The sequence below is a fragment of the Pygocentrus nattereri genome, chromosome 4, assembly GCF_015220715.1.
Source record: "Pygocentrus nattereri isolate fPygNat1 chromosome 4, fPygNat1.pri, whole genome shotgun sequence".
Lineage (NCBI taxonomy): Eukaryota > Metazoa > Chordata > Actinopteri > Characiformes > Serrasalmidae > Pygocentrus > Pygocentrus nattereri.
The window spans coordinates 20,427,034-20,445,133 of NC_051214.1; the positions used below are offsets into that span (position 1 = coordinate 20,427,034).

The following is an 18,100-nucleotide window of genomic DNA, read 5'->3' on the forward strand; positions in this document are numbered from 1 at the left end:
AGGGAAATTTCCAAAGAGGGTAACCATCAGCCAAGAAGAGACACCCTTCCACCAAGTTGCTCTAGAACAAAATAAAAAGACACAAAATAATTAATCACAGCCAGTAATCCTATTAAAAACAATACATCCTCCTAAATGCCATTCAAATCCAAATTGACATAAAGCAGGGTTAATTCAACATATCACAAACAAATACCAAAAGAAAATACACAATTCTTTAATTAATGAGAGAAAACAAAATAATCATGAAGAAAGAAAGAAAAAAATAAACTATTAAACCCTGCAAAAGACTTAATGGAAGGCTCTGTTTGGCACCACCTAGGCTGTCCCAATGGTGATACTCCACAGAGAATCTCCTAAACCTACAGGCTGGTACCTTCAGGCTGGGATTACCAGTACAACTTGCTTGGATGCAATGCTTCCAGTGTCTGGGGTAGTAAACACCCAAGTTTCATGCCCGAAATCTAAAAATCACAATCTTTATTTAAAACCAAACCTAACCATGCACGCTACATCAGGAAAATAAGTGAAACACCTGCCTTACGATGCCGTCTCCCCAAACCCACCTATTATCAGGCACGCCAACAGTACACACCTACATGCAAGGCATCGGCCGTTACTCTCCATTAGATGATAAAAATGCAAACACATTAAGCGTTATATTGTTCCAAGTGCATACCTTGCGGCCAATATTACCCACATCCACGTAAACCACAGCTTTACACGCAATGTTCTGGGTTTAGGCTGATGCTATCTGCTATCAGCTAACAGCGTGGTGAATCCAAGGAGTGAGGGAGAGAGACCCGTTTTCTGGCAGAATTCCCTGTGTAGCAATGCATTCACGTCTCTTTAAAATGATCTTAATTCTTACTCAAAAAAAAGGCACTGAAACACCCAGCACATACCTTCAACCAATTGACCCAGCATCAAGACCTGCAGTCATCTAGACCAACCAACAAGGAAGCCTGAGCTTAACCCAACGCATTCAGTCACATCACTGAAGATGTGTCCAGGTCACACCGCAAGGTGTAATTCAGTACCTCTGGATAGTTTAGAAATCAGCCTGTGCTTGTATGGTGTAATGAACATGGCCTTGTTCATAAGATGTTGGACTTAAGCCAGAGGCTTCTACAACCTGCATTTTTCCCAACATTTAGCATGGCAAATGTTTGCAGATGTTCAGTGGATTTCCTGCAGAGTTCACAGAAAAGTGGAGTTTGCTTAAACCAAGAACAAAAACATTTTTTCAGGACTGTCGGACTATTACGATATTGGACCCGGGGCCAAGAGGAAAATAAGGTGGTGCCAACATATAAATGAAAATACAAACAATCTGCTGTTACAGAGCAAGCTACATTAAACTATAATCACGTTCTTTAAGAGTGCGGCACAGTGTCTAAACCTAATGCCTTCTACCAGACACTTAACACTGCCTGTGACAGATTCCTTCCTTTGGTAACTAAAACAAAAACACCCAACTGATAAACCTTGGATGAATCACACTATTAAGCACTTGATACATCAGCATCAGAATGCTTTTGAACACAACAGGAATAGTCCCCTGGCCAAGTTCTTTCGAAATAAAAAGAAGAGAGCCATCAGTAATGCATAAAAATGGTTTAAGAATGAAAATCCAAGACATTGGTATAATGAGATTTGGTCTATGGCAGGGATGATGAGAACAACCTTAAAAATGAACATCCCAGCATGTAAATCAGACAATAATAAAGCCTTTGCTGACTTTATGAATCAATCCTTCTCTCATATCAGTCAGTCACAGTCCCCATTAGAAATGTCAGCTTTACCTGCTTTTCTACCATCTCCAAAAACTCTTCCCCTGGTTGATCCATGGGAGGTGTTTGATAAACTGAAAGTGGTTAAAATTAAGAAAGCTCCTAGCCCAGATAGAATATCTCAGAGGGTGATAAGAGACTTTGCTTGTGAACTTAGCGATACCTTATGTGATATTCTTAATACATCTTTCAGAGAAGGGATTGTGTCTTCACAGTGGAAAGAAGCAAATATTATTCTGATTCCTAAATCCCAACCCCCAACAGCAAATCAACTGCGACCAACATCACTAACTCCTCAGTAAAATAGCTGAACAGTTTGTTGCAACCTGGGTTAAAAGAGATATAACCCTAAATCTAGACTCTGCACAGTTTGGTAGCAGACCAGGAAGATCAGCTACTCATGCCTTAGTCAGCATCCGTCACACCTTAGATAAAGCCTCTGATATTCTCTCAACTCCTAGTACTTTTATCACTACTGACTTTTCAAAAGCATCTGATAATGTGGATTTGACTGTTGCTATGAAACAACTGACAAAGTTAGGAGTCAGGCCTGCTTTAATGCCTTGGATCTGTAGCTATGTGTCTGGCCGTCGGCAAAGAGTTCGGTATCAGACTTCCGACCGAGGGACTTTATTGATAAACTATATCCTTGAGTCATCATTAATAAAAGGTTTGCAGCAATCATTAATTTAGAAATGATTCAAATAGAGTATAGAGTCATTGCAACTAAGGCCCAGGCAGCCTTAGGTAGAAAAGGTAGGCCTAATGCTTTCAGGCGAGGGTTGTTCATGACAGGCACTGCTTAGAAAGCCATGAGAAATAAGTGGACAGCTGCACGTAAGAAATATTGGATGTTCGGTAAGAGGGAGCTAGCTTTTAGTGAGGAGATAGATAAGCAGCGAGTAAGGACAGGTCGTAACTCTTAAATAATTAAAAAGGCCCGATATGGACAGTCGTAAAAAAATGTCCTTGTCAGACAAAGCATATAGGTATCAAAAAGTACAAATTTAACATAGCAAATATAATGATAGCCAATGGGAACCCTAGGATGGTCAGAGAGGAGGACTGAAGAAATCACCCCAGGGAGGGGTAATGAGCATATTCGAAAAACATTATAAAACCTGATGTAATGTGTTGGATGTTTGCATTTTGGCTGTGGGAGCCATCTTGTCACCTGAAACTTAATAAAAAGCCTTGTCCTCTCCTTCCTCAAAAGAACCACTGGCTGAAGTTTGGTTTTTCATTTTTCTTTAAACTTCTGCAAGAATGCTTTTTAATCTTTTTGACTGTATTGCTGTTTTGTATTTTGCAAGAACGTTATTCAAATCTTTTGATTTTAAGTACCTTTTTTGCATTAGAGAACAGAATAATTTAGCACTAAAACTTAATTTCGAATTAACTGATAAGCAACATGCATGTTTTTTTCACACATCGTCTGGGACTCAGGGTAGGAAGGCTGGGCGCTCTGAGTCCCGACACGACTCTGATTGGTAAGAACTTACTGGAGGAGTGGCACAAGGTACATTACTGGGGTCTATTATTTTCCTAGCCCTGGATAATCTAGGCAACAGGGTCCATAGTAGTCAAATGATGTTGAAGCCAACCCAATGCAACATCATGACAGTGACTTTTAAGAAGAACCCAACTTCCCCTACACCCCTTTACCTGTCCAGACAACCGCTACCATCTTGCAAAGTTATCAAGGTACTTCAGTCAGATTTACAATAGGACCATCCCACACAGGCTATTGTAAAGAAAGCAAATACCAGACTTCATTTCTTGAGAATACTAAGAAGACCTGGAATGGCAATCTCTGATCTAACTTTGACATACGCAGGTTCAATCATACCAGATTGAGACTTTCCAGAAACGCGCATGCCAAATCATCATCGGCAGGTCTTATTCTACCTTTCAAGAAGCCCTTCAAGCTCTCGCATGACCAACCCTTGAAGAGAATGAAAGTCACTGTTGAAGGGCAGAGGATGGCCAACAAAAACCGTGCGTCAATAAATGGGCATCAACAAACTCCAGGTGGAGCTTAAAGGAAGGGAATTCTGATAGAGTCACCAGTATGTATACACAGTGATCCCTTGGACAGAGTGGTCTGAGAGTGGCTGATAGAAATTGAAGCTCCACCCATCTGTAGCTTCAATAGATATATAATTTGACATGCTGCAGAAGAAGAGTCAGATGAGACCATAATTTCTGTTTGATAAAGACTCTTGAGAGCAAAGGAAAACCATGCCAAATGAAAACTGAGGTATGTCACTCCTTGCCCTACTCTTTATGATGACAAACACACTAACACTGAGCAGGACACAAAATAGTAAACGCACACTGTAACTGAGGAACAACGCTACAATACACACAACCCCAGTGTTATAATACTGCTGACAGTTGACTGTGGAATATTTAGTAGCAAGGAAAGATCACAACTGGACTTGTTGCACAGGTGGCATCCTGTCACAGTACTTCGCTGCAGCTCCTGAGTGACCCATTCTTTCACAAATGTTTGTAGAAGCAGTCTGCACACCTGTGGCCATGGAAGTGATTGGAACACCCAAATTCAATTCTTTGGAGGGGTGAGTGAATACTTTGGGCAATATAGTGTAATCTGTCTGCATAGATACTATATCAAGATCTCTTGCTAATGTCATGCAGTTAATTGTATTTCAACTATGTTCATTCCATCAACTGGGTGAGTTTTCGTTAAAGAAAAAAGGCTCTAAAGCCCCATCTATTCAGCAATAACTTGGTGGAAAACAGTATTTTGCTTTCAAATGCTAGTATAGGACTTGCCACCTCATAACTGAATTGCTAAAAAGGTAGGAGGGATAGTGGTATTTTGAGCACATTTTCTTCTTTGGCCAATCATTTAACCTTACCCACCTTCTTTTGGTAAACAAACCCAACTGCTAGCCAATTACATTTCAGGTTTGTAATTACTCATGTTACAACAGCAAAGTTGTATTCCAATCCATAAGTTGGGATATAATAGATAAACACCATTACTGCCAAAGCCAGGTGCCCAAATCCCCTCAGCCATGTAAAAAGCAAATGAAGGTCAATAAAGAATGGCCTCAGGCAGCATTCCCAAGCAAATTTACTCCATCATCTATGAGATTGTTGGCTTGGAGACAGACTTGCTCTTTAGCTACTTTAACCTTCTACTATAGAAGGAAACCAAAGAAGCAAGGTGTCAGTACACTGGATGGGGTCAAGCCACAACTTGCAGCAATATCCTTTACTCCACATTCTTTTGAGACCCTAGGCTTTGCTCAAAGCTAAGGCAGCTTCTTTACCCATCTATTACAGGGTTACCTAGTCACCTTGAGAAGCATTTAAGAAACTTGCTGGACCCAAATCATACACCAGTGTCAGGGCAAAGACCCATTACACAGTATGTGAAGGCGATATTTTTATTCCACAAGATTTGGATTTCCCTGAAGCTCAGGTGGTACAGTTTCAGCCTTCTCTGTGAAGATGACTTCCCCACTAGACACTACCGTCAGTTGATGAGAAGACTTCCGTCCTGCTGCGACAACATCTCTTCCTGTGGGGCAGAAAAAAGTGAAATGAGTCCAAGCAGGGAGGGGGAGAACACCTTCCACCACACAGATTCTACTTACTTTGCCTGCTGCATCTTGGTTCACAGGAGTCAGCTGCAGTTAACTGACACACTGATGTACTACAGTGGATGAACACCTGGAAAAAGAACAAGAAACTGAGCAACAACCCCCTTGTCTTCATGAACAAGCTTATCAGAAGTGAAACATTACCTTCTCTTGCAAGGGAGCCATGGAGGCATGATCCACAAACGCGAACATCTTCAGGACAAAGCGCTTGTAATGGCTGGGGAACTGAAGTCCAGACGACCCATCAACTGGAATGGGAGTAGTCAGGTAGCTGTCATGCTGGTATGGGCACCTGTGGAGAACCCCAGGTCAACACTATGCCTGTATTAAAGCACTAGACCAGGGGTACCCAATCCTGGATTGAGCACCCTTGCACTGCATCCAACTCACCCATCCACCAGAAGCTCCCACTGAGGAATGCTGAAGGGGTCAGGGGAAGAGGTTGCCCAGCAACGTCCCAAGACCAGCGCAATATTGGGATCCGTCCTCCCCAATATACGCACTTCAACATACACAGGCTCCCTCAGAACCTTAGTCACAGGGTAGTCAGCATCACCGTAGTACGATGTATAGGCCGCTTGTGCTGTTGAGAACCACAATTCATTGTAGGTACCAGAGACAAGACAAACGCTCACAGCTGTCCAGACAGAAGTAGCTTACCTTGCATACAGCCCTTTGTCACACACTGACCACTGCCTAGTCTTAGTTCTACCATGAGGGGTCCAGAAGCAGCTACAGGCATAGGAGGATTATTTGAGGCAAGCTGAACAGCCAGTGCTGCAACAGTTGCATCAGCATACCTACACTGGAAGTAAAGCCTGGCAAAGGGAGGGAGACATTAGCAGAAGCCCTTGAACTAACATCTACTACATGACTTGGGTTTCCACTCACTCATAGTGGCTGTCTCTTGTGATGGCACCAAGGGGTCCCACTCCAACTTCATAGGAGGAGGACATTTTGTTCTCATAGACCACATAGCCACCCAGCTCCTGGAGAAAGAACAAACATAGCACACATTGAGAGCACCAATACAAAACAAGCCCCACCCACCTGAAAGCTGAACACCTCAAACCAACCATTGCTCTTGTGCCACAAGCAGTTACAGGAAACTGGTAGATAGCAAAGTCAGCGTTGGAATCAACAGCACTGCAGGGGGCGTCACTTCCTCCCAGCAGGCTGATTGAATCCAGGCTCAGTCTGGGTAGCGTTGTATCCCTGGCCACCACCAACACAAACTGGCCATCTATCGTGCACTGGACAGTCACTAGAAACAAGAAGGGAAGAGGTTTTGTAGTTTTCATTTTAACCATTAGAAATGAAAGTTCATAAAATCAACACCGAGACAAACTCTTACCAGTTCTCCCATAGTAGCACTGCTGCCCATCAAAACAGCAGTTTATAGCACCACACTGAGCAGCATCTATACCAGGTTCGCCACAAGGAACCCTGTCAACATCATCCACTCCACAGATATGAGGAGTGACCACTGGTTGTTGAGGATCAAGTAGCCCAGGAAAGTGAGGGAGAGGCTGTTTTGCTTCTTGTGGAGGATCACGTGGCCCAGGAAAGTGAGGGAGAGGCCACTTTGCTTCTTGTGGAGGATCACGTGGCCCAGGAAAGTGAGGGACAGGCCGCTTTGCTGCTTGTGGACTCCACGGAGATACTGCTGTAATGCCCAAACTGTTCAAGTGCACAAAAAGTGCTACACAAGCTATACTCACCCACATTTTTACCATAATCCTCAAACTGCTTTTGCTAACAAGTAGCTTGCCACCCCCACATTCACCTTTTTATTCTCTTTTCCCTCCTAATACTGAAAAGCCCCTCCTCCCACTCTATTAGCCATCAATTGTTTTCCAGCCCTGTGTAGTTATGACCTGCATAGGCGCTGTGAACACCTTCCGGAGGTAATTGGGATTAAGATCATCCTCTTCATTTTTAGGCATGGAAAGTCAAAGCCTCTGTCTGTGATGGTGTAAAAATTCTTTTCGTTTCTCTAAAACAACAGTGAGAGTCTACTCTTCTGTGTGTGGACCTGGCATCCTGCTTGTGATCAGGCTGTGTCTGTTGCCATTTTTAAAATGTGTGAAACATTTGATAAAAGCTTTCCAGCAATGCAAGTGATCGAATACCACAAATGTTTATGTGTAGCAGATGATCTCTGGCTTTACATCTACAAGGTGTACTGACAAGGTAGGAGTCGTGCCTAATAGACAGGACACTGAGTAAAAACTTCAGCAGCACTGCTGTGTCTGATCCACTCAGACCAACACCACCTCAGTGAGCTGAGAATGATCCACCACCCAAATAGTATCTGCTCTGTGAGGGTCCATGGGGGTCCTGACCACTGAAGAACAGGGTAAAACAAAGTATCAGAGACACAGATGGACTACAGTCAGTAACTGAAATAAGGGGTGGTCATACTGTAATATATATATACACCTATAATTGAAAGCCAAACAGGCAATATTTAATGAACTTTGATATATATAGAATGAACATTTATATATATATATATATATATATATATATATATATATAATAATTAAAAAGGCCCGATATGGACAGTCGTAAAAAAATGTCCTTGTCAGACAAAGCATATAGGTATCAAAAAGTACAAATTTAACATAGCAAATATAATGATAGCCAATGGGATCCCTAGGATGGTCAGAGAGGAGGACTGAAGAAATCACCCCAGGGAGGGGTAATGAGCATATTCGAAATACATTATAAAACCTGATGTAATGTGTTGGATGTTTGCATTTTGGCTGTGGGAGCCATCTTGTCACCTGAAACTTAATAAAAAGCCTTGTCCTCTCCTTCCTCAAAAGAACCACTGGCTGAAGTTTGGTTTTTCATTTTTCTTTAAACTTCTGCAAGAATGCTTTTTAATCTTTTTGACTGTATTGCTGTTTTGTATTTTGCAAGAACGTTATTCAAATCTTTTGATTTTAAGTACCTTTTTTGCATTAGAGAACAGAATAATTTAGCACTAAAACTTAATTTCGAATTAACTGATAAGCAACATGCATGTTTTTTTCACACATCGTCTGGGACTCAGGGTAGGAAGGCTGGGCGCTCTGAGTCCCGACACGACTCTGATTGGTAAGAACTTACTGGAGGAGTGGCACAAGGTACATTACTGGGGTCTATTATTTTCCTAGCCCTGGATAATCTAGGCAACAGGGTCCATAGTAGTCAAATGATGTTGAAGCCAACCCAATGCAACATCATGACAGTGACTTTTAAGAAGAACCCAACTTCCCCTACACCCCTTTACCTGTCCAGACAACCGCTACCATTTTGCAAAGTTATCAAGGTACTTGGAGTTTTGATTCAGTCAGATTTACAATAGGACCATCCCACACAGGCTATTGTAAAGAAAGCAAATACCAGACTTCATTTCTTGAGAATACTAAGAAGACCTGGAATGGCAATCTCTGATCTAACTTTGACATACGCAGGTTCAATCATACCAGATTGAGACTTTCCAGAAACGCGCATGCCAAATCATCATCGGCAGGTCTTATTCTACCTTTCAAGAAGCCCTTCAAGCTCTCGCATGACCAACTCTTGAAGAGAATGAAAGTCACTGTTGAAGGGCAGAGGATGGCCAACAAAAACCGTGCGTCAATAAATGGGCATCAACAAACTCCAGGTGGAGCTTAAAGGAAGGGAATTCTGATAGAGTCACCAGTATGTATACACAGTGATCCCTTGGACAGAGTGGTCTGAGAGTGGCTGATAGAAATTGAAGCTCCACCCATCTGTAGCTTCAATAGATATATAATTTGACATGCTGCAGAAGAAGAGTCAGATGAGACCATAATTTCTGTTTGATAAAGACTCTTGAGAGCAAAGGAAAACCATGCCAAATGAAAACTGAGGTATGTCACTCCTTGCCCTACTCTTTATGATGACAAACACACTAACACTGAGCAGGACACAAAATAGTAAACGCACACTGTAACTGAGGAACAACGCTACAATACACACAACCCCAGTGTTATAATACTGCTGACAGTTGACTGTGGAATATTTAGTAGCAAGGAAAGATCACAACTGGACTTGTTGCACAGGTGGCATCCTGTCACAGTACTTCGCTGCAGCTCCTGAGTGACCCATTCTTTCACAAATGTTTGTAGAAGCAGTCTGCACACCTGTGGCCATGGAAGTGATTGGAACACCCAAATTCAATTCTTTGGAGGGGTGAGTGAATACTATGGGCAATATAGTGTAATCTGTCTGCATAGATACTATATCAAGATCTCTTGCTAATGTCATGCAGTTAATTGTATTTCAACTATGTTCATTCCATCAACTGGGTGAGTTTTTGTTAAAGAAAAAAGGCTCTAAAGCCCCATCTATTCAGCAATAACTTGGTGGAAAACAGTATTTTGCTTTCAAATGCTAGTATAGGACTTGCCACCTCATAACTGAATTGCTAAAAAGGTAGGAGGGATAGTGGTATTTTGAGCACATTTTCTTCTTTGGCCAATCATTTAACCTTACCCACCTTCTTTTGGTAAACAAACCCAACTGCTAGCCAATTACATTTCAGGTTTGTAATTACTCATGTTACAACAGCAAAGTTGTATTCCAATCCATAAGTTGGGATATAATAGATAAACACCATTACTGCCAAAGCCAGGTGCCCAAATCCCCTCAGCCATGTAAAAAGCAAATGAAGGTCAATAAAGAATGGCCTCAGGCAGCATTCCCAAGCAAATTTACTCCATCATCTATGAGATTGTTGGCTTGGAGACAGACTTGCTCTTTAGCTACTTTAACCTTCTACTATAGAAGGAAACCAAAGAAGCAAGGTGTCAGTACACTGGATGGGGTCAAGCCACAACTTGCAGCAATATCCTTTACTCCACATTCTTTTGAGACCCTAGGCTTTGCTCAAAGCTAAGGCAGCTTCTTTACCCATCTATTACAGGGTTACCTAGTCACCTTGAGAAGCATTTAAGAAACTTGCTGGACCCAAATCATACACCAGTGTCAGGGCAAAGACCCATTACACAGTATGTGAAGGCGATATTTTTATTCCACAAGATTTGGATTTCCCTGAAGCTCAGGTGGTACAGTTTCAGCCTTCTCTGTGAAGATGACTTCCCCACTAGACACTACCGTCAGTTGATGAGAAGACTTCCGTCCTGCTGCGACAACATCTCTTCCTGTGGGGCAGAAAAAAGTGAAATGAGTCCAAGCAGGGAGGGGGAGAACACCTTCCACCACACAGATTCTACTTACTTTGCCTGCTGCATCTTGGTTCACAGGAGTCAGCTGCAGTTAACTGACACACTGATGTACTACAGTGGATGAACACCTGGAAAAAGAACAAGAAACTGAGCAACAACCCCCTTGTCTTCATGAACAAGCTTATCAGAAGTGAAACATTACCTTCTCTTGCAAGGGAGCCATGGAGGCATGATCCACAAACGCGAACATCTTCAGGACAAAGCGCTTGTAATGGCTGGGGAACTGAAGTCCAGACGACCCATCAACTGGAATGGGAGTAGTCAGGTAGCTGTCATGCTGGTATGGGCACCTGTGGAGAACCCCAGGTCAACACTATGCCTGTATTAAAGCACTAGACCAGGGGTACCCAATCCTGGATTGAGCACCCTTGCACTGCATCCAACTCACCCATCCACCAGAAGCTCCCACTGAGGAATGCTGAAGGGGTCAGGGGAAGAGGTTGCCCAGCAACGTCCCAAGACCAGCGCAATATTGGGATCCGTCCTCCCCAATATACGCACTTCAACATACACAGGCTCCCTCAGAACCTTAGTCACAGGGTAGTCAGCATCACCGTAGTACGATGTATAGGCCGCTTGTGCTGTTGAGAACCACAATTCATTGTAGGTACCAGAGACAAGACAAACGCTCACAGCTGTCCAGACAGAAGTAGCTTACCTTGCATACAGCCCTTTGTCACACACTGACCACTGCCTAGTCTTAGTTCTACCATGAGGGGTCCAGAAGCAGCTACAGGCATAGGAGGATTATTTGAGGCAAGCTGAACAGCCAGTGCTGCAACAGTTGCATCAGCATACCTACACTGGAAGTAAAGCCTGGCAAAGGGAGGGAGACATTAGCAGAAGCCCTTGAACTAACATCTACTACATGACTTGGGTTTCCACTCACTCATAGTGGCTGTCTCTTGTGATGGCACCAAGGGGTCCCACTCCAACTTCATAGAAGGAGGACATTTTGTTCTCATAGACCACATAGCCACCCAGCTCCTGGAGAAAGAACAAACATAGCACACATTGAGAGCACCAATACAAAACAAGCCCCACCCACCTGAAAGCTGAACACCTCAAACCAACCATTGCTCTTGTGCCACAAGCAGTTACAGGAAACTGGTAGATAGCAAAGTCAGCGTTGGAATCAACAGCACTGCAGGGGGCGTCACTTCCTCCCAGCAGGCTGATTGAATCCAGGCTCAGTCTGGGTAGCGTTGTATCCCTGGCCACCACCAACACAAACTGGCCATCTATCGTGCACTGGACAGTCACTAGAAACAAGAAGGGAAGAGGTTTTGTAGTTTTCATTTTAACCATTAGAAATGAAAGTTCATAAAATCAACACCGAGACAAACTCTTACCAGTTCTCCCATAGTAGCACTGCTGCCCATCAAAACAGCAGTTTATAGCACCACACTGAGCAGCATCTATACCAGGTTCGCCACAAGGAACCCTGTCAACATCATCCACTCCACAGATATGAGGAGTGACCACTGGTTGTTGAGGATCAAGTAGCCCAGGAAAGTGAGGGAGAGGCTGCTTTGCTTCTTGTGGAGGATCACGTGGCCCAGGAAAGTGAGGGAGAGGCCACTTTGCTTCTTGTGGAGGATCACGTGGCCCAGGAAAGTGAGGGACAGGCCGCTTTGCTGCTTGTGGACTCCACGGCGATACTGCTGTAATGCCCATACTGTTCAAGTGCACAAAAAGTGCTACACAAGCTATACTCACCCACATTTTTACCATAATCCTCAAACTGCTTTTGCTAACAAGTAGCTTGCCACCCCCACATTCACCTTTTTATTCTCTTTTCCCTCCTAATACTGAAAAGCCCCTCCTCCCACTCTATTAGCCATCAATTGTTTTCCAGCCCTGTGTAGTTATGACCTGCATAGGCGCTGTGAACACCTTCCGGAGGTAATTGGGATTAAGATCATCCTCTTCATTTTTAGGCATGGAAAGTCAAAGCCTCTGTCTGTGATGGTGTAAAAATTCTTTTCGTTTCTCTAAAACAACAGTGAGAGTCTACTCTTCTGTGTGTGGACCTGGCATCCTGCTTGTGATCAGGCTGTGTCTGTTGCCATTTTTAAAATGTGTGAAACATTTGATAAAAGCTTTCCAGCAATGCAAGTGATCGAATACCACAAATGTTTATGTGTAGCAGATGATCTCTGGCTTTACATCTACAAGGTGTACTGACAAGGTAGGAGTCGTGCCTAATAGACAGGACACTGAGTAAAAACTTCAGCAGCACTGCTGTGTCTGATCCACTCAGACCAACACCACCTCAGTGAGCTGAGAATGATCCACCACCCAAATAGTATCTGCTCTGTGAGGGTCCATGGGGGTCCTGACCACTGAAGAACAGGGTAAAACAAAGTATCAGAGACACAGATGGACTATAGTCTGTAACTGAAATAAGGGGTGGTCATACTGTAATATATATATACACCTATAATTGAAAGCCAAACAGGCAATATTTAATGAACTTTGATATATATAGAATGAACATTTATATATATATATATATATATATATATATATATATATAATAATTAAAAAGGCCCGATATGGACAGTCGTAAAAAAATGTCCTTGTCAGACAAAGCATATAAGTATCAAAAAGTACAAATTTAACATAGCAAATATAATGATAGCCAATGGGATCCCTAGGATGGTCAGAGAGGAGGACTGAAGAAATCACCCCAGGGAGGGGTAATGAGCATATTCGAAATACATTATAAAACCTGATGTAATGTGTTGGATGTTTGCATTTTGGCTGTGGGAGCCATCTTGTCACCTGAAACTTAATAAAAAGCCTTGTCCTCTCCTTCCTCAAAAGAACCACTGGCTGAAGTTTGGTTTTTCATTTTTCTTTAAACTTCTGCAAGAATGCTTTTTAATCTTTTTGACTGTATTGCTGTTTTGTATTTTGCAAGAACGTTATTCAAATCTTTTGATTTTAAGTACCTTTTTTGCATTAGAGAACAGAATAATTTAGCACTAAAACTTAATTTCGAATTAACTGATAAGCAACATGCATGTTTTTTTCACACATCGTCTGGGACTCAGGGTAGGAAGGCTGGGCGCTCTGAGTCCCGACACGACTCTGATTGGTAAGAACTTACTGGAGGAGTGGCACAAGGTACATTACTGGGGTCTATTATTTTCCTAGCCCTGGATAATCTAGGCAACAGGGTCCATAGTAGTCAAATGATGTTGAAGCCAACCCAATGCAACATCATGACAGTGACTTTTAAGAAGAACCCAACTTCCCCTACACCCTTTTACCTGTCCAGACAACCGCTACCATCTTGCAAAGTTATCAAGGTACTTGGAGTTTTGATTCAGTCAGATTTACAATAGGACCATCCCACACAGGCTATTGTAAAGAAAGCAAATACCAGACTTCATTTCTTGAGAATACTAAGAAGACCTGGAATGGCAATCTCTGATCTAACTTTGACATACGCAGGTTCAATCATACCAGATTGAGACTTTCCAGAAACGCGCATGCCAAATCATCATCGGCAGGTCTTATTCTACCTTTCAAGAAGCCCTTCAAGCTCTCGCATGACCAACCCTTGAAGAGAATGAAAGTCACTGTTGAAGGGCAGAGGATGGCCAACAAAAACCGTGCGTCAATAAATGGGCATCAACAAACTCCAGGTGGAGCTTAAAGGAAGGGAATTCTGATAGAGTCACCAGTATGTATACACAGTGATCCCTTGGACAGAGTGGTCTGAGAGTGGCTGATAGAAATTGAAGCTCCACCCATCTGTAGCTTCAATAGATATATAATTTGACATGCTGCAGAAGAAGAGTCAGATGAGACCATAATTTCTGTTTGATAAAGACTCTTGAGAGCAAAGGAAAACCATGCCAAATGAAAACTGAGGTATGTCACTCCTTGCCCTACTCTTTATGATGACAAACACACTAACACTGAGCAGGACACAAAATAGTAAACGCACACTGTAACTGAGGAACAACGCTACAATACACACAACCCCAGTGTTATAATACTGCTGACAGTTGACTGCGGAATATTTAGTAGCAAGGAAAGATCACAACTGGACTTGTTGCACAGGTGGCATCCTGTCACAGTACTTCGCTGCAGCTCCTGAGTGACCCATTCTTTCACAAATGTTTGTAGAAGCAGTCTGCACACCTGTGGCCATGGAAGTGATTGGAACACCCAAATTCAATTCTTTGGAGGGGTGAGTGAATACTTTGGGCAATATAGTGTAATCTGTCTGCATAGATACTATATCAAGATCTCTTGCTAATGTCATGCAGTTAATTGTATTTCAACTATGTTCATTCCATCAACTGGGTGAGTTTTCGTTAAAGAAAAAAGGCTCTAAAGCCCCATCTATTCAGCAATAACTTGGTGGAAAACAGTATTTTGCTTTCAAATGCTAGTATAGGACTTGCCACCTCATAACTGAATTGCTAAAAAGGTAGGAGGGATAGTGGTATTTTGAGCACATTTTCTTCTTTGGCCAATCATTTAACCTTACCCACCTTCTTTTGGTAAACAAACCCAACTGCTAGCCAATTACATTTCAGGTTTGTAATTACTCATGTTACAACAGCAAAGTTGTATTCCAATCCATAAGTTGGGATATAATAGATAAACACCATTACTGCCAAAGCCAGGTGCCCAAATCCCCTCAGCCATGTAAAAAGCAAATGAAGGTCAATAAAGAATGGCCTCAGGCAGCATTCCCAAGCAAATTTACTCCATCATCTATGAGATTGTTGGCTTGGAGACAGACTTGCTCTTTAGCTACTTTAACCTTCTACTATAGAAGGAAACCAAAGAAGCAAGGTGTCAGTACACTGGATGGGGTCAAGCCACAACTTGCAGCAATATCCTTTACTCCACATTCTTTTGAGACCCTAGGCTTTGCTCAAAGCTAAGGCAGCTTCTTTACCCATCTATTACAGGGTTACCTAGTCACCTTGAGAAGCATTTAAGAAACTTGCTGGACCCAAATCATACACCAGTGTCAGGGCAAAGACCCATTACACAGTATGTGAAGGCGATATTTTTATTCCACAAGATTTGGATTTCCCTGAAGCTCAGGTGGTACAGTTTCAGCCTTCTCTGTGAAGATGACTTCCCCACTAGACACTACCGTCAGTTGATGAGAAGACTTCCGTCCTGCTGCGACAACATCTCTTCCTGTGGGGCAGAAAAAAGTGAAATGAGTCCAAGCAGGGAGGGGGAGAACACCTTCCACCACACAGATTCTACTTACTTTGCCTGCTGCATCTTGGTTCACAGGAGTCAGCTGCAGTTAACTGACACACTGATGTACTACAGTGGATGAACACCTGGAAAAAGAACAAGAAACTGAGCAACAACCCCCTTGTCTTCATGAACAAGCTTATCAGAAGTGAAACATTACCTTCTCTTGCAAGGGAGCCATGGAGGCATGATCCACAAACGCGAACATCTTCAGGACAAAGCGCTTGTAATGGCTGGGGAACTGAAGTCCAGACGACCCATCAACTGGAATGGGAGTAGTCAGGTAGCTGTCATGCTGGTATGGGCACCTGTGGAGAACCCCAGGTCAACACTATGCCTGTATTAAAGCACTAGACCAGGGGTACCCAATCCTGGATTGAGCACCCTTGCACTGCATCCAACTCACCCATCCACCAGAAGCTCCCACTGAGGAATGCTGAAGGGGTCAGGGGAAGAGGTTGCCCAGCAACGTCCCAAGACCAGCGCAATATTGGGATCCGTCCTCCCCAATATACGCACTTCAACATACACAGGCTCCCTCAGAACCTTAGTCACAGGGTAGTCAGCATCACCGTAGTACGATGTATAGGCCGCTTGTGCTGTTGAGAACCACAATTCATTGTAGGTACCAGAGACAAGACAAACGCTCACAGCTGTCCAGACAGAAGTAGCTTACCTTGCATTCAGCCCTTTGTCACACACTGACCACTGCCTAGTCTTAGTTCTACCATGAGGGGTCCAGAAGCAGCTACAGGCATAGGAGGATTATTTGAGGCAAGCTGAACAGCCAGTGCTGCAACAGTTGCATCAGCATACCTACACTGGAAGTAAAGCCTGGCAAAGGGAGGGAGACATTAGCAGAAGCCCTTGAACTAACATCTACTACATGACTTGGGTTTCCACTCACTCATAGTGGCTGTCTCTTGTGATGGCACCAAGGGGTCCCACTCCAACTTCATAGGAGGAGGACATTTTGTTCTCATAGACCACATAGCCACCCAGCTCCTGGAGAAAGAACAAACATAGCACACATTGAGAGCACCAATACAAAACAAGCCCCACCCACCTGAAAGCTGAACACCTCAAACCAACCATTGCTCTTGTGCCACAAGCAGTTACAGGAAACTGGTAGATAGCAAAGTCAGCATTGGAATCAACAGCACTGCAGGGGGCGTCACTTCCTCCCAGCAGGCTGATTGAATCCAGGCTCAGTCTGGGTAGCGTTGTATCCCTGGCCACCACCAACACAAACTGGCCATCTATCGTGCACTGGACAGTCACTAGAAACAAGAAGGGAAGAGGTTTTGTAGTTTTCATTTTAACCATTAGAAATGAAAGTTCATAAAATCAACACCGAGACAAACTCTTACCAGTTCTCCCATAGTAGCACTGCTGCCCATCAAAACAGCAGTTTATAGCACCACACTGAGCAGCATCTATACCAGGTTCGCCACAAGGAACCCTGTCAACATCATCCACTCCACAGATATGAGGAGTGACCACTGGTTGTTGAGGATCAAGTAGCCCAGGAAAGTGAGGGAGAGGCTGCTTTGCTTCTTGTGGAGGATCACGTGGCCCAGGAAAGTGAGGGAGAGGCCACTTTGCTTCTTGTGGAGGATCACGTGGCCCAGGAAAGTGAGGGACAGGCCGCTTTGCTGCTTGTGGACTCCACGGCGATACTGCTGTAATGCCCATACTGTTCAAGTGCACAAAAAGTGCTACACAAGCTATACTCACCCACATTTTTACCATAATCCTCAAACTGCTTTTGCTAACAAGTAGCTTGCCACCCCCACATTCACCTTTTTATTCTCTTTTCCCTCCTAATACTGAAAAGCCCCTCCTCCCACTCTATTAGCCATCAATTGTTTTCCAGCCCTGTGTAGTTATGACCTGCATAGGCGCTGTGAACACCTTCCGGAGGTAATTGGGATTAAGATCATCCTCTTCATTTTTAGGCATGGAAAGTCAAAGCCTCTGTCTGTGATGGTGTAAAAATTCTTTTCGTTTCTCTAAAACAACAGTGAGAGTCTACTCTTCTGTGTGTGGACCTGGCATCCTGCTTGTGATCAGGCTGTGTCTGTTGCCATTTTTAAAATGTGTGAAACATTTGATAAAAGCTTTCCAGCAATGCAAGTGATCGAATACCACAAATGTTTATGTG

General features: G+C 43.3%; 2 protein-coding genes and 1 pseudogene across 2 annotated transcripts; all 3 read right to left on the reverse strand.

The window, feature by feature from the left end:
• Nucleotides 1-5,194: 5,194 nt before the first annotated feature.
• LOC119263188 (zona pellucida sperm-binding protein 4-like) lies at nucleotides 5,195-7,206 on the reverse strand. Its single transcript, XM_037537536.1, has 8 exons — nucleotides 6,783-7,206; nucleotides 6,505-6,692; nucleotides 6,320-6,417; nucleotides 6,089-6,246; nucleotides 5,819-6,011; nucleotides 5,573-5,720; nucleotides 5,423-5,498; nucleotides 5,195-5,346 (listed from the first exon to the last, which is right to left on the reverse strand). Exons 1-8 carry the CDS (start codon nucleotides 7,162-7,164, stop codon nucleotides 5,213-5,215), a joined length of 1,377 nt encoding a protein of 458 aa, XP_037393433.1. The 5' UTR covers nucleotides 7,165-7,206; the 3' UTR covers nucleotides 5,195-5,212.
• A 3,250-nt stretch (nucleotides 7,207-10,456) lies between these two features.
• On the reverse strand, nucleotides 10,457-12,384 carry LOC119263197 (zona pellucida sperm-binding protein 4-like). The gene is made up of 8 exons (XM_037537558.1): nucleotides 12,045-12,384; nucleotides 11,767-11,954; nucleotides 11,582-11,679; nucleotides 11,351-11,508; nucleotides 11,081-11,273; nucleotides 10,835-10,982; nucleotides 10,685-10,760; nucleotides 10,457-10,608 (listed from the first exon to the last, which is right to left on the reverse strand). Exons 1-8 carry the CDS (start codon nucleotides 12,367-12,369, stop codon nucleotides 10,475-10,477), a joined length of 1,320 nt encoding a protein of 439 aa, XP_037393455.1. The 5' UTR covers nucleotides 12,370-12,384; the 3' UTR covers nucleotides 10,457-10,474.
• Nucleotides 12,385-15,718: 3,334 nt separating this feature from the next.
• Nucleotides 15,719-17,646, reverse strand: LOC119263196 (annotated as a pseudogene).
• Between the last annotated feature and the right edge of the window lie 454 nt (nucleotides 17,647-18,100).